General features: G+C 43.4%; 1 protein-coding gene across 1 annotated transcript in view; it reads left to right on the top strand.

Moving 5' to 3' along the window:
* EXPH5 (exophilin 5) overlaps positions 1-15,823 on the top strand; it is a 103,032-nt gene that overhangs the window by 70,339 nt on the left and 16,870 nt on the right. Inside the window, exons 3-4 of the mRNA XM_011926679.1 lie at positions 686-848; positions 12,203-12,251. Of these exons, the coding sequence (XP_011782069.1) occupies positions 686-848; positions 12,203-12,251 (212 nt within the window). The remainder of the gene's footprint in view (positions 1-685; positions 849-12,202; positions 12,252-15,823) is intronic.

Here is a 15,823-nt window from a genome sequence, read left to right as displayed (position 1 = left end):
CTCGTGATCCGCCCGTCTCGGCCTCCCAAAGTGCTGGGATTACAGGCGTGAGCCACCGCGCCCGGCCGGGCATTTTCTTTAAGTATCATGTTGGTGCTCAAATTTTTTTGGATTTTGGAGGAATTTTGGATTTCAAGTTTTTTGGGTTTAGTATGCTCACCCTGTATATGTTACATGCAAACACATATATAAACCATGTATGTAGCAAATACATATCCACAGAGATAGATTTTGGAAACGAATGAAGAACAATCTAAATGACTTAATTTCCTTTTCCTTTACTTTCTTCAGTATAAGAAGTTATGTAGTATGTATCTATCACCATTGTTATAAGGTACTGAAATAAAAACTTCTGAAGGACAGCATGGTTAAGCAACATGAGAATTGAATGGGGTCCCTGACTTCCTAGCTTGGGTGAGGAAGAACACTGTACGGAATTTGATTCACAGTATACGTGGAAAGATTCCCTACTACTTGAGTTTTCTCTATGCGGCAGAACCATCAGAGGCGCAGGAGAGAGGTTGTTCTGACTCTCTTAGTCCCTGAGGTCTTCATGTGAGGTTGCCTGCCCTGTTTCTAGTCTGTATAGAGGGAGAAAGTGACGTAAGAGCAGAGGCTTCATTCTTTCAAGTATATTTACTTGGAAATAATTGATGCAAAATTTTTACAATTTTTTTTTTTTTAGATCCAATAGAATTACCTACATCAAGATCTAAAAATGTAACTAATCAAAAAAAGCCAACACCTTTTTCTTCCCGGATGAGCTTCAGGTCGTCATTTGCTTCCCTGTTCTCATTCAGGAAATCTGGAAAGGAGACTTCAAAGCTTCCATCGCTGGGACAGAAAGGGTGAGTTAAACTCAGGTCATGTTACGGCCCATTTGTTATCCGATATCAGAGGCCAGCAGCCTGTTTTGTGTTCAAAGTGTTTAATGTTTGTTCTTAGAATTTCAATTCAATTGGCATTCATAACAAAGGAAATGGGACTTAGCTTGCATAGTGACAAAGTTCTTAGGAAACCATGAAATTTGGCTCACCTGAAATCCAACTTCTAACGAACTGCAGAGTGCGTTGGTGGTGCATTTGGTGAGTGATGGGTTAAATATTGGGAAATAGTGATTGTCAGTTTTTCCACTGCTCCAAGAGTCTGGCCTATGCCCTGGCCAGGAAGATATATTTAAATAAAAACTATTCCTTCTTTGCAGAGTATGTGTCCTGGTCACGTCCTGGTCATAAGGAGAGTTGGGGTATAAAGACTAGCTAAGAGAAAATGTGAGATGAACAAAGAAACTAGAGAAAAATAGAATTCTAAAACAGAAGGAGGAAACGTGATTACTGTTACTAGAAATACTGAGGGCTGTTCCCATGCGTTTGCTCAGAATGTATAAGGTGAGGGAGGAGAAGCTTTTGGAGCAGTGGAAACTTAGTTCCAGATGGTTCCCAGTTTAGAACTGTGCAAATCAGTTCACTTGACTCAGTATGTTGTTGGATTACTTTGTGAAAAACAAGCAAGGTTATGCTTAAGTGCAGTCGAGCTGACTGCTAAATATTTTCGGCATGTCTTCCTGGTTGCAAAGCTTCCCACCCTCTTAAGGTGTTGGCTTGGCACGTGATGTGTTCCGTGTGCCGTCAAACCACACGGTGTGTTGCAGCACTAAATAAAAGGTGTTGGAGGTCACTGTCGCTGGGAAACAAGAGGCAGCAAGCAGCTGGTGGGTCGTGTGATGAGGCTGCTGGATTTAGCAGACCACTGTCCTCCCCTCTTGGGTGAATGGAGGGTTTTCCACTTCCAGCTTTCACCCGAGGCTGTTTTTGTCTGATGAAAAAAAGAGCTGACCGCAATGTAGATTTATGTGACCGTAGCTACCAGAGTCACTAGCAAGGAAATACTCTTCAAATAGGTGAGTCGTTTCTCTTTGTAAAAATTTTTGAGAGACTAGTGATTCTCGCATTTGGGGGATTTAAAATTGAGAAAATTGTTTCTTGCACAGTAAATATTTCTTTGAGGGAGAAAAAAATATTTCCACTGCACGGTACAGCTAGGATTTGTGATATCATTTGTATCTTACGTGATTTTCTTTAAGGCAGAATGTTGTATAGCTGAACCATCTACTATTAGTAGACTGGGAAAAGTTGAGGAACCTGTTAATTCTATGGGCAGGTTATTTCCAAGCTCATATTGCAAATTATTGCAAAGGTGGATCAAAGAAGATATAGATCTATAATCTTCATTCTGGGTATCATGTTTTTTGGTTACAGACCAAACCGGAAAACATTAAAACTCCTGCAACATTCTGTTTAGCAAATGTTCTTAGATATCAAAATACTTGCAGCTGTCTTTTAACGGGGAGAATTGAAACATACACACAACATGCAGAAATAAAACAAATATCATCATTTAAGTATATTTATGTGTGTTTAGTAGTTTTCAGAATTTGTCATCTTCAAATACATTTTACTTTCAAAACATAAACGGGAATATTTAACATTTATCTTATTATTGATATTGATAAGTATTTATTATTTCTGCTGGTGCAGAATATAATTAAAGGCACTGGATTTTGCTCCTAAGAGGTTTCAGAAGATGACATATAAAAAGCATGTCGTTTTTATTTTTAAATTTGAATGTGACCTAAATATTCGGATATGAATCCTATATGTGGGAGAAGAAGTGTTTATTAAAGGGGGCATTGTATTATGAGGAGGTGATATAAATCAGGTCATACATTATGAAGGGCTCTATAATCTCAGGTAGAACCTAACTTTGGCAGTGTTGATCTGAAATAGAAAATCAATCTGCAAAATGGACTGTGATTCAGGAGCTCCTCCTTACCTACAAGCACCCTGGGAGGGACTGACAAATGGCCGGCGGACACACAGTCATCCTCTGCAGGCAACAGTCAGGTTTCTACTTGCTGAAGCCATCAAGGGCTTGACTGTCACACTCAGTGCTCTGGAAAACAAATCAGTAAAGCAATTTAGAGGATCTTTTGCAACTCAGAGAAAAAGAATCAACACAAGGTGAAAGATAGCCTTCTGATCAGCACTTTAAAACGTGCTTATCAGAGACTTTTTTTTCTCTCTTTTTTAAGCTTTGGTTCTAACTGAGAAATGCACTGGGTAATAGGTAACCCTCCCCAGAAGAACATGGACTTCATCATTTCACCAGATTCACTTGCTCCCTTTAAGGCCTAGCCAATAATAGTATATGATATCTTCAAGCTCTGATTTCCTAATATCAGAGATAAAAAGCCATGGGAACACAGTGACTTGGTGAATTTGTAAAAAATGTAAAAAGAAAGGCCTGTCGTGGCGGCTTACGCCTGTAATCCCGGCACTTTGGAAGGGCAAGGCGGAAGGATCACTTGAGCCCAGGAATCTTGAGACCAGCTTGAGCAACACGCTGAAACCCCATCTCTACCAAAAAGATAAATTATCTGGGCATGGTGGCGCAAGCCTGTAGCAACTTAGGAAGGTGAGGTAGGAGGATCACTTGAGCCTGGGAGGTGGAGGGTACAGTGAGCCATGATCATACGGCTGCACTCCTGTCTGCGTGACAGAGTAAAACTCTGTTTCAAAAAAAAAGCAAAAAGATTGACCACTTCTGCCTCAAATATGATTTGCTCCTCTTCTCAAACATATACACTTCCCAAATTATCCCATTATGATTTTAATCCTATTCATAAATGATTGACCCTACTCCAACCCCAAGAAAAAAGAAAAATACTTTCCATTCATGTTTTAATGTATACATTCCTAGCCAATAAATCCAAGAAAAGTATACATATACACATGTAGCTTTCCCTCAACATCTTCCTGCAAGTCATGTTTCCACGGGTCTTGTTCTGAGGTATCTAGTGCATGTAACATGTGCTCAGCCCCTACCATAGAATTTCAGTAACTTTGTCATCTCACGAATGCCTTCCACAGGGCATCCAATGGTGTATGTCATCAGCTTATACATGCAGTCTTCTCAGCTGCCAAGCAGAATCTATAGTTGTTCCTTTCTTATTCCAGACCCCCAATTATTTCAGTGATGCCTTCCCTACTACGAATAAGTGATGCGCATTGCCCTTCGGATGCAAAGAGCTTTGGGGGATCCACCTAGCTACTCTCAGGCATGTCCAAATTTTCCTGACCCGTAGGGTGTACACAGCTCAGACAGTCCAACTGCAACCTCTAGGTTACATAAGTAAAAAGGTCAAATTCTATTTTGGAAAATTAAAAGGGCAGATCATTTTTTTTTTCCTGGTCTCTCTGTCTCTTGATCTCTCTCTGTTACTCCCCTTCTCTCCTCCTCCCTCCCTCCTCCTTCCAAATGCTCTACTGTGTACTCTTGCTTGTTGCTAGTTGAGTGCCTATGTCTGAGTTGGAAGACACAGGAATCTAAGACACCTAGATTGCAGAAGAAGTCAGAGAAAGCAAGCTCCTTCTTTGGAAATGCTCCTTCTGTGATTCCAGGCATGGTGTCCACAGATAAATGGCAGCACTGTGGTGGCAAGAGGGAGAAACAAGACAAGGGGAGTGGTTTTGAGTTTTATCCTGGGTGGCTTATGGTTCCCAGCTGGTCTGATCGATCATTGTTAGAATCTCATCAGCAATTGTTAAATGAAGACCGACAATCAGGCTCCAACCTGGTGCTTTTGAAGTAAGGCACAGGGAGCTTTACTTATTTATTTTTAATTCTCCAGAATATTTGGGTACTCATTCAAGTTTGGGAACTGCTGCAGCTTAGCTTCCTCTCACTCTGGTAAGGGCTGTCAGAATTTTTGGCAAGGGGGATAAAAGCCAGGTAATAGCTTCCCTTTCATTTATTTATCAAGCTTCTGTCCCACTCTGGATCAGACCCTATGTTAAGTGCTGGAAATCAAACAGTGAAATGAAAGCAAAGTCCCTGCCTGGAGGATTTTATATTCTAGTAGGGAACACCATATTGCTGCATAGGTCAGGCAGGCAGCACGCCACAGAACTTTAGGATATGCCACTTGCATCATTACCGTCATGGATTTGTACATGTCTTATGGCAATTTCCAGCAAATGACAGGAAGGGGTCTTGAGAAAGGGGTGCCCTTTAGAATTCACACAGGGATGCCATGTGGCCTAGCTGCCTAAGTAACAGCTGGGTACAGTGACAATTACAGTAGAAGGTGGTGAGTGCTATGGTGACGCATGATGTTCCTGCCAGGAAAAAATGCAGAAGCACTTAACTCACACTAGAGGATCAAGATCCCTTCCTGGAAGAGGAGAGCTAATTTTTGAAAAACAAATAAGACTAAGCCAGGCAATTAAGAATCCAGACGCTGCACTTGGCAGAAGAAATGACATAAACCAAAGTGCAGAGAGTGGACAAGGCAGGAATTCATCTAGGTCACTGAAGTTCAGTGACCCAGTACAAGGTGAGGGCTGATAAGAGATGGGGGAGGAGAGGTTGGCAGACGCCACAACACAGGGGCCTTATATGTGCAATGCCCCTAAGGAGCTTGGACTCATTCCTGCAGGCAGTGGGGAGCCATTAATACTTTTAAAATAATGCCACTCTTCTTGTTTTATACATATGACAGATAAAATCACCCAAAGCCAGTTCATCTGGACAAACACTAACCTTTTGGCATCTTTCCATGTGTGTGCATGCATCCATTGACGGTTTTTAAACAGAAAAGTGACATAATTGGGTCTTCATTTTAGAGGGATTACTGTAGCTCAGTGGTTTTCAACCAAGCATGATTTTGTCACCCAAAGGACATTTGGCAATGTTTGAAAACATTTTTAGGACAGATGTGGTGGCCGCCTGTAATCTCAGTGCTTTGGGAGGCTGAGGCAGGATGCTCACTTGGGGCCAGGAGTTTGAAATTAGCCTGGTCAACATAGTCAGGCTGCATCTCTACAAAACATTAAAAAATTAGCCAGGCATGGTGGCACACACCTGTAGTCCTAGCTACTTAGGAGGCTGAGGCAGCAGGATTGCTTAAGCCCAGAAGGTCAAGCCTCAGTGAACTGTGATTGTGCCGCTGCACTCCAGCCTGGGCAACAGAGCAAGACCCTATCTCAATAAAAAGAAAACATTTGTGTTTTCCACAACTGAAGAGGGGAGGGTGCAATTGGGATCCAGTGTGTAGAGGCCAGGCTAAACATCCTACAATGCTCACAACAGGTCACCACAACAAAGACACGTCGACAGTGCTCACAACAGGTCACCACAACAAAGACACGTCGACAGTGTAGAGACTGAGACACTTTCTTCTAGCCGTATGCGAAGAATAGATTTGAGGGGGCAAAATTAGGGTCAGGGAGACCAATTAGAGATTGCTGAGATAATGGTGGCCTAAACTAAGGTAGAGGCAAGAAGGAAAACAAAAGAATGGGCAGATTTGTACAAGATTTAGAATGTAGGCCAGACGAGGTGGCTCACATCCATAATCCCAGCACTTTGGGAAGCCGAGGCAGGTGGATCATGAGGTCATGAGTTCACGACTAGTCTGGCCAACATGATGAAACCTCGTCTCTACTAAAAATTAGACAAATTAGCCAGGTGTGGTGGCGGGTGCCTGTAATCCCAGATACCTGGGAGGCTGAGGCAGGAGAATCGCTCTAACCCGGGAGGCAGAGGTTGCAGTGAGCTGAGATCGCACCACTGCACTCCAGCCTGAACGACAGAGCGAGACTCCATCTCAAAAAAAAAAAAGAATGTAGACTCATGAGAACCTAAGAAATGAATGTGGTGGGTAAGGAAGAGAGAGAAGTAGAGATGAACTGTCCACTCTGACTGAGGAAACTAGGTAGATAGATGATCATGAACAATATGAGGAAGAGCAGATGTGGTACAGATAAGAATGAATACACTCATTAATTTATTCAGCAAAACTGCCTGAAGAATGCCATGTGCAGCACTGTGGGACAAAACAGGCCTTGCATTCCCAGGCTGTACTCTTGTGAGGACAACCAGAAGGAAGTAGAGAAACACACAAGAACAATGCTAAGATGGGGAAACTCCATACGCCACGGGAGCACATATGAGGGGTATGTCTTCTAGACAAAGTCCAGGTAGATCTCCTGGAGAAAATGACATTTCTAGTGATTCTTCAAGTACGAGATAGGCAGCCAGGCAAAGAGATGGTAGAAAAGTGTTCTAGGCAAAACAACAAAATGTGCATAGGCTCAGAGGCCTATCTGATTTTCTACAGCAGGCGGGGCTTTCGTCAGCAATGAGGGTGATCGAAACTTTGTTTTTGTTTTTTGTTTCATTTTGTTTAAATGGTCATACAAAGTTTTCATTTGCTAGCCTTGCTTCAAGAGAAACTGGCCAAATGATGAGGTCGATCATTATCTATTAATAGTTTCATTACAGTCCTGTGTCATTGGGTTATAAGCAAAAATCCCAGGTCAAGCATGGTGGCTCACGACTGTAATCCCAGCACTTTAGGAAATCAAGGCAGGCGGATCAGTTGAGCCCAGGAGTTCAAGAACAGCCTGGCCAACATGGTGAAACTCCATCTCTACAAAAAAAAACAGCCAGTGTGGTAGTACACTCCAGTAGTCCTAGCTACTCAGGAGGCTGAGGTAGGAGGATTGCTAGATCCCAGGAGGTAGAGGCTGCAGTGAGCCATGATCATGCCACTGTACTCCAGCCTGGGCAACTAGGCAAGACCCTGTCTCAAAAAAAAAAAAATTCCCTATGGCAGAACGGATCTAGGAAGGTGAGTTATGAGGCTGGAAAGTATGCAGGAACTAGATCATACAGGGCTTTATGAATGCAGAAAAAAAATTCAACTTTCACCTGAGAGCAAATGGAAGTCTGCAGGGAAGTGGCATGATTCAGTTTATATGGATCACTCTGAATAAAGCGTAGAGGATTGGTTGGATTGGGACAAAAACCTGTACACAAAGGACAGTTAAGAGGTTATTACAGCAAAAAAGCCAAAAGATGATAAATGTCTTACTAGGGTAAAGTCAGGGAGATGTTAGAGATGTGGATGGGTTTGAGAGGGATTTCTGAGTTTGAATCAACAGGATTTGTTGCTTAGGTGGATAGGAAGGACTGCAATGGAAGGAGGACATAGATTCTGTTTTAGACAAGTAGGATCTCAACAGCCTGTGGTTATCCAGGTGGAGGTCCTCCTCGGTGGGTAAAGTGTGCCCCACCAACACTTGGGGGGAAATCACCCAGGGTTCCAGTTAGAAAAGGATATTCTTGAGCTCCACCCAACTCTATTGAGTGAGAATTTCTGAATGGTGTCTGTAAAGGTGTGGAAATGAGAGAATATTTAATGGAGGTGGAATTAATTTGACAAGTCTAGAGTACAGGTACCTGTGGAAGAGTGGAATGTGAGCAAGTGAGACTTGAATGGTACTGGATTATCCAGTAGTGTTTGCCAGATTAAAGAAAAGCCTCAGGCCGGGCGCGGTGGCTCAAGCCTGTAATCCCAGCACTTTGGGAGGCCGAGACGGGCGGATCACGAGGGCAGGAGATCGAGACCATCCTGGCTAACACGGTGAAACCCCGTCTCTACTAAAAAATACAAAAACTAGCCGGGCGTGGTGGCCGGCGCCTGTAGTCCCAGCTACTCGGGAGGCTGAGGCAGGAGAATGGCGTGAACCCAGGAGGCAGAGCTTGCAGTGAGCTGAGATCCGGCCACTGTACTCCAGCCTGGGTGACAGCAAGATTCCGTCTCAAAAAAAAAAAAAAAAGAAAGAAAAGCCTCATGTCATGTTAAGATTTTGATTTTTAAAATTTTCTTAATTTTTTGTATTTTTAGTAGAGACAGAGTTTCACCATGTTGGCCAGGCTGGTCTCAAACACCTGACCTCAAATGATCTGCCCACCTCAGCTGGGATTACAGGCATGAGCCACTGCGCCTGGCCTCATGTTAAGATTTTGGATAATACTTTATTGTAAGATTTTTAGGCAAGGGATTGATAAGATCAAATTTGCATTTTAGACAGATCTTTCTATTGGTGGTGTGAAGGATGGAGAGGAGTCCAGAAGAGAAATTGTAAAAGTTGACACTCAGGCAGAATGACTGGAGATGGAGAAGTGGGGATATATGTGAAATATCTCAGATACAGCATCAATAGGACTTGTGGGTAAATGCAGAAGATGAGGTAACTTAGTATCCCTTGAAATGACCAATTCCAGGGGGCTTTTACCAGCATATTTTTAATGATACCACTGTTGCTTTTATTGACTCTCTAAGTGGAAACTCTTTACATCAGAAACATAAATTAACTTGTGGGAAGACCTGGGAGTGGGTGCAGAGACTCTGGGCCCCGAAAACTGCTGAGTCCTATACTCTTCTACCCAAGTCCACGGGAGCACACCCAACCATGGCACTCCTAGGCAAGCATGTGTCCTTCCATTCGCTGCACGCCCTCACACTTGGTGGTAGCATCCCAGCTGTGCTCCAGGCACCCTCTGGTCCTTTAGCTGCATCTCCCTCACACCTGCCATTGTCAGAAACCTGCTCCTGGTGCCCTCACTCCAAATCAGAAGGGGTGCCTGGTGAGCTGGTGAGTGTCAGACTGTGGGGAAGCACCGTGAGGGCTATGGCCCAGCAGGATTCCGGAAAGAACCTTCACAGTCTGGCATGTAGTCCTGGCTCCAGGCATATTGGATTACTTGCCAGTCCCCGACCTCCCTTGCGGTGCCCCCATCTCCAAGCTTTTGCTCAGACTATTCTTTAGCCTCTTGTACCACTTCCACTGCCATCTTCCTATTGCCTTCCCTGTTTGTCTCAGGAAGTGCTTGCTGGCTGGCCCCTCTGCATTTCCCATGCATTTTCCTTACACCTCTTCATCGTCCTTATCAAGTCTTGACTTAGGTTTTGGCTCTTTACATAGCTGCTGTTTCCTAAAAGCTCTCAGAGAACAGGGTCCCTATCTGAGCCATATTTGTTTCCTCCAAAGAGCTCAACATAGTATGTAGAGTGTGGGAGGAAAACAGGCTCAATAAATGAGTATGGAAAAGAAGAATAAAAATAAAAGCAGTATTTAACTCCTAGATATTATTAGTAGATCCAGTATTTCAGAGTTATATGGAAAAATCCATAGTTTTCATTTCAATTTCTGCTAAACTCTGAGCTAAACTATAAAATGCATGTGGTTATCTTAAGGATATAAAATTATTTCGTCTCCCAGGTTTTATGTTCAACTTTTATGAACCATGAAGCAGCTAGAAGTTTGAATGGACAACTGTGCCTTGCCACTTTTAACTGATCTGGACCTAGAGACCCAGTTTCTTTAAACTCTTGATCCCCATTACTGCTCTGTCAGTGGAGGAAAGGGCCAGATTTCATACAGAGCACTCAGTCATTATGGTCTATTAAATCTTTTTTTTTTTGAGACAGAGTTTTGTTCTTTTTGCCCATGCTGGAGTGCAATGGCGCAATCTCAGCTCTCTGCAACCTCCACCTCCTGGGTTCAAGCAATTCTCCTGCCTCAGCCTCCTGTGTAGCTGGGATTACAGGCACCCACCACTGCACTTGGCTAATTTTGTATTTTTAGTAGAGACAGGGTTTCTCTATGTTGGTCAGGCTGGTCTTGAACTCCTGGCCTCAAGTGATCCACCCACCTCGGCCTCCCAAAGTGCTGGATTATAGGCGGGAACCATCACACCTAGACAGTCTATTAAATCTTGAATTCAGACAGAGAACCCATTGGCATAAAACTATAGATTTAAAAGATTATGCCAGACGCAGTGGCTCATGCCTGTAATCCCAGCACTTTGGGAGGCTGAGGTAGGAGGATGACCTGAGCCCAGGAGGTCGAGGCCACAGTGTACTGAGATCACACAACTACACTCCAGCCTGGGTGTCAGAGTGAGATCCTATCTCAAATAAATAAATAAAAAATTAAAATTTATCTCAGTTCTGGGCCTAGGTCTTAAATTTGTCACCTTCTCATTGAATTTGAGAAAGCAACACAAATATTAAAAGAATACTTGTGTTCACAATGAGAACACCTGGAAAGGGAACATCATACACCGGGGCCTGTCGTGGGGTAGGGGGAGCTGGGAAGGATAGCATTAGGAGATATACCTAATGTAAATGATGAGTTAATGGGTGCAGCACACCAACATGGCACATGTATACATATGTAACAAACCTGCACGTTGTGCACGTGTACCCTAGAACTTAAAGTATAACAAAAAAAAAAAAAAGAATACTTGTTCACTTCCAAAATGGTTTCCTAGTAAGTCAGGCATCTTTATAGAAGTCAACATCCTAAAGCAATATTCGTTGTTGTGGTGGTGGTTTTTTTCTCTTTTTTAGAAACAAAATTATCTTATGTACTGTTAAATCTGGTCATTACTTAATTGCTCTTTAAAATGAAAATGCAAAGAAACAGAAAATTTGTTTCCCATTAGGAAAAAAAGTCAGCTTGCTGTGCTGGGTAAGAAAGAGGGCTCTGACCAGGCACCATGACTCACACCTGTAATCCCAGCTCTTTGGGAGGCCGAGGCAGGCGGATCACCTGAGGTCAGGAGTTCGAGACCAGCCTGGCGAACATGATAAAACCCCATCTCTACTAAAAATACAAAAATTAGCCAGGCGTGGTGGTGGGCACCTGTAATCCCAGCCACTCGGGAGGCTGAGGCAGGAGAATCGCTTGAACCCAGGAGGCGAAGGCTGCACGCTGAGATTGTGCCACTGCACTCCAGCCTGGGCAACAAAGAGCAAAACTACGTCTCAAAAAAAAAAAGAAAGAAAGAAAAGGAAAGAAAGAGGGCTCTGGATCCAGACAGCCTTTGCCCAACTCCTAGCTCAGCAACTAACTGTGTATTCTGACTTCTCTGTACCTCCATCTTCTCATCTGTAAAATGGGAGTAGCCATAATGTCCATCTCAGTAGAGTGAAGTATCTAAATGAATTAACATGCACAAAGATCGAGCCTGACACAGAATAAACAGTGCAACAAATATAGCTATTATATTTTATGTGTTATGTTGTGCTCAAATGCAAATCCAGTAATACGTAATTTTTTCTAGGCTACCCGAGAGACAAAGATGTAAAGCATTGATTCTAAGCAATCATAGAAAACGGTTTCTATTTTTTTTCAATAATGCACTAACGAAGAAACATCTTGCTATGGTGAATTAGAAATAGATCTTCTCAAGATATCAAAATCTAATGGCAAATGTGCTGTTGATTTTTCCTCCTGGTGAAAGTTAGGCTCTTCTTCAAAGAAATCATTTCAAATTATTTCCACAGATGCGACGGCCACGCAGGACCTCCCGTGCCTGTGAGGGGAGCTGCTGTGGTAAGTAACCAGATAACTACAGGTTACTCTAAGAAATTCAGAATTTATGTCATCCCAGGGTGGCTACCTATTTAAGTAGTATTCCCCTCGGCTCAGTTTTAAATTTATTTTAGAAGCTTGGATTTCTCCTCAAGAGTTCAAATTTTCCAAATTATATTGGCTTCCAGTTGACTTTGGTACTGGAATTCTCCGCCAGGAAGGAGTAAGGCTATCATGTTTCCACTCACGCCATCAGTGGCATCTCTGATATTTTACGACGGGTTGCTCCTGTTCAGCCCTGAGGGGTTGGGCAGAGGAGGCGGCCAGAGGAGGAGCCACAGCCATGTTTGCCGGCCAGGATGGGTCTGGACCAGAACCTTCCTGAGTGTGGTTATGATTTGTACTCAAAGAGGAAACCACTCATAGGTGAGATGCAGGAACAAGTTTGCATGAGAGTTGACCCAGCGAGACGCTTCCTTAGAGGCTAAAATTTAAATTTGTCACCATGTTCAGATGCTGACAAGATAAAGAAGCTTAAGAGTTCTGTTTCTGCTTTTTCATGGTCATAACCTTTGGTCTACACACGCCTGTGTCTTCCTGTGTAACTCGTATGGTTTGGAGCTAAAAGAAATGGAGAGTTTTGGAAGGCACCTTTAGGAAGGTTTTGAAAGCGTGCAGGAGGAAAGCAAGTATATTTGTTAGTGGATCGAAGCCTTAGTACTGGGACCTCCCTTTTTCTTTCTCTCTGTCTCTCTTTCTGCTCTCTCTCTCTCTGTCTCCCTCTCTCTTCGCAAAAAGCATGAGGTAAAATTCTGGTAAGGAGGAGTGCATTAAATAGAGGTTTTTTTTTTTTTTTTTTTTTTTTTGAGACAGTTTCTTACTCTGTCACCCAGGCTGGAGTGCAGTGGTACGATCTTGGCTCACTGTAACCTCTACCTCCAGGGTTCAAGCAATTCCCCTGCCTTAGCCTCCCAATTAGCTGGGATTACAGGCCCGCACCACCACGCCCAGCTATGTTTTCAGTAGAGACAGGGTTTCACCATATTGGCCAGGCTGGTCTTGAACTCTTGGCCTCAAGTGATCCTCCTGCCTCAACCTCCCAAAGTGCTAGGATTACAGACGTGAGTCACCGTGCCCATCTGGAAACAGAGGTTCTTTACACTCCTTCTTTCTGGATAACACTGATCCCTATTTTTCTCCTGCATATGCTTCAGCCCTAACCATGACACCAGCATTAAAAATGGCTACACTCTAATGTAGAACTTGCTGTCCTCTAGGCACTTGACATAGATCATTTCATTTAATCCCCAGAGAAACTCTATAAAATAGGTACTATTATTCTCCCCCATTTAAAGATGAAGAAATGGAGGTTTAAAGAGTTAAAGATCACACTCGAGGTCACCCTGGTGATAGACTCAGGATTAGAAAGCCTGGGTTTCTGGAACTCCACAGTGGGAAGTCAGTAATGCCAGCAGCTCCTCAGCTCTGATGCCCTGTTTGCACATGGACCCTAGTTGCTCGCCACCTGCAGAGACTCTGCTTCAACTGAGCAGTGGACTGAAGTGGCGTGACCTCCCCATCGAGCTTTGCTCTCTGAGAGGACAGAGCCCTGCTCCAGGATGCTTCTGTACAGGATGCTTCTGTACTCTTGGTTCTCCTAGGGCAAGTATTCAGATTGACCATCCTCTGCCATTTGAGAGCCATGGGGTCTGAAGCAGAAAAGGCATGTAAAAAGAAAGGCAAATGCCTGGAAGAAGTGGAGCTAATTTGAAGTTTTGGTGATTTGAAAATCCAGTCTAGGGATTAATAGACATCTTACTTTGACAGTCCTGATTCCCACTTGCACGTAACCATTTCACTGCTTGGAGCATGTCAATCTAAAAGGCAAGAGCTAGGCAAATAAGTGAAATGGAACCCAGTGATTGTTGCTCCCCATGAATAGCTATTATGAAAAGGAAGAGAGAGGCTGGGAAGAGTGGCTCATGCCTATAATCCCAACACTTTGGGAGGCTAGGGTGGGAGGATTGCTTGAGGCCAGGAGTTTGAGATCAGCTTGGGCAACATAGTGAGACCCTGTCTCTACAAAAAAAAAAAAAAGTTTTTAATTAGCTAGGTGTGGTGGCACACACTTGTAGTACCAGCTAATCAGGAAGCTGAGGTGGAAGGATCACTTGAGCCCAGGAGTTGGAGGCTGCAGTGAGCTATGATAGCATCACTGTACTACAGCCTGGGCAACAGAGAGAGACCCTGTCTAAGAAAGAAAGAAGGAAGGAAGGAAGATAGGAAGGAAGGAAGGAAGGAAGGAGAGAGAGAAAATAATGAAAGGAAAAAATAATAAAAGTACTATCTCTAAATTTTTTAAGTACTATCTAAAATAAGGCTTCTGCATGACATGTAGATTTCTCTTACTTACTCAAGTAAGTTCTAGCCCCTCAACCCCACAGAGAGCCAGAAATTGACCACTGATGCCATAGCGATTCTCCCCAAGATGTGAGGTGATGAGCGTCTCATCACTTGGTTGGTAGCCTGGCAGGAGTGGTACAAGCAGATTCCACCATTTCATGGGAACTTGTATTATATTATTAGATGATCTTCCACTTAAAAAAGAAGGAAGCTGCTACTTAAACATTTACATAAGCTTAAAAGAAGCAAAAGAAACACAGAAATTTCAGAAAACATAGAAATTTTAGAGCTAGAGAAACACTTAGAGATCATCTAGCCCAGGGTTTCTCTCAACCTCAGCACCACTGACATTTTGGACTCCTGTGTATTGCAGGATGTTTGGGAGCACGTCTGGGCCACTTGACTACTCCTTATCCCTGAACAAACTCTGGCTACTGCCCAGTGATACTGCCAGCTCTGTACCCTTAGGAACACACCTCCAATGTGGCACTTCTTACACCGGGCTCTTTGTCCAGATTGGTGTGAGCTCCTCAGGCAGGGCCCGTGTATTAGTTTGTTCTCATGCTGTTGATAAAGAGATATCCGAGACTGGGTAATTTAAAGAAAAAGGGGCTTAATGGACTCACAGTCCCATGTGGCTGGGGAGGCCTCACAATCATGGCGGAAGGTGAAAGTCACATTTTACATGGTGGCAGACAAGACAGAATGAGAGCCAAGCTAAAGGGGAAGCCCCTTATAAAACCATCAGATCTCGTGAGACTTATTCACTACCAGGAGAACAGTATGGGGGAAACCGCCCCTGTGATTCAGTCATCTCCCCCTGGGTCCCTCCCACAACACGTGGGAATTATAGGAGCTACAATTCAAGATGAGATTTGGTTGGTGACACAGCCAAACCATATCAGCCTATGTATCCCCACTGCCTGGCACAAACTGAGCGCTCAGTAATTGAAAGAAGAAATGAATGAGTGGTTTTAAGCTGCAGCTACATCGGTGGATATGACCTGTGCTGGAAAACAGACACAGAACAAATTCAGGAACACCTTGAAAAATTAATTTGTTGATTTTACCAAGGCATTTGATAATATCAGTGAGTTTAGGCTTCAGCTCTGACAGCTGTTCCACAGGTTTGGCTGCCCTAGGAAGTTCTCAGGTACTCTAAGGCTACTCTATGACAGAGGTTTGTTTGT

The sequence above is a fragment of the Colobus angolensis genome, unplaced genomic scaffold (assembly GCF_000951035.1).
Source record: "Colobus angolensis palliatus isolate OR3802 unplaced genomic scaffold, Cang.pa_1.0 Scaffold7, whole genome shotgun sequence".
NCBI classification, from domain to species: Eukaryota; Metazoa; Chordata; class Mammalia; order Primates; family Cercopithecidae; genus Colobus; species Colobus angolensis.
This window is presented reverse-complemented; position numbering and strand designations above follow the sequence as displayed.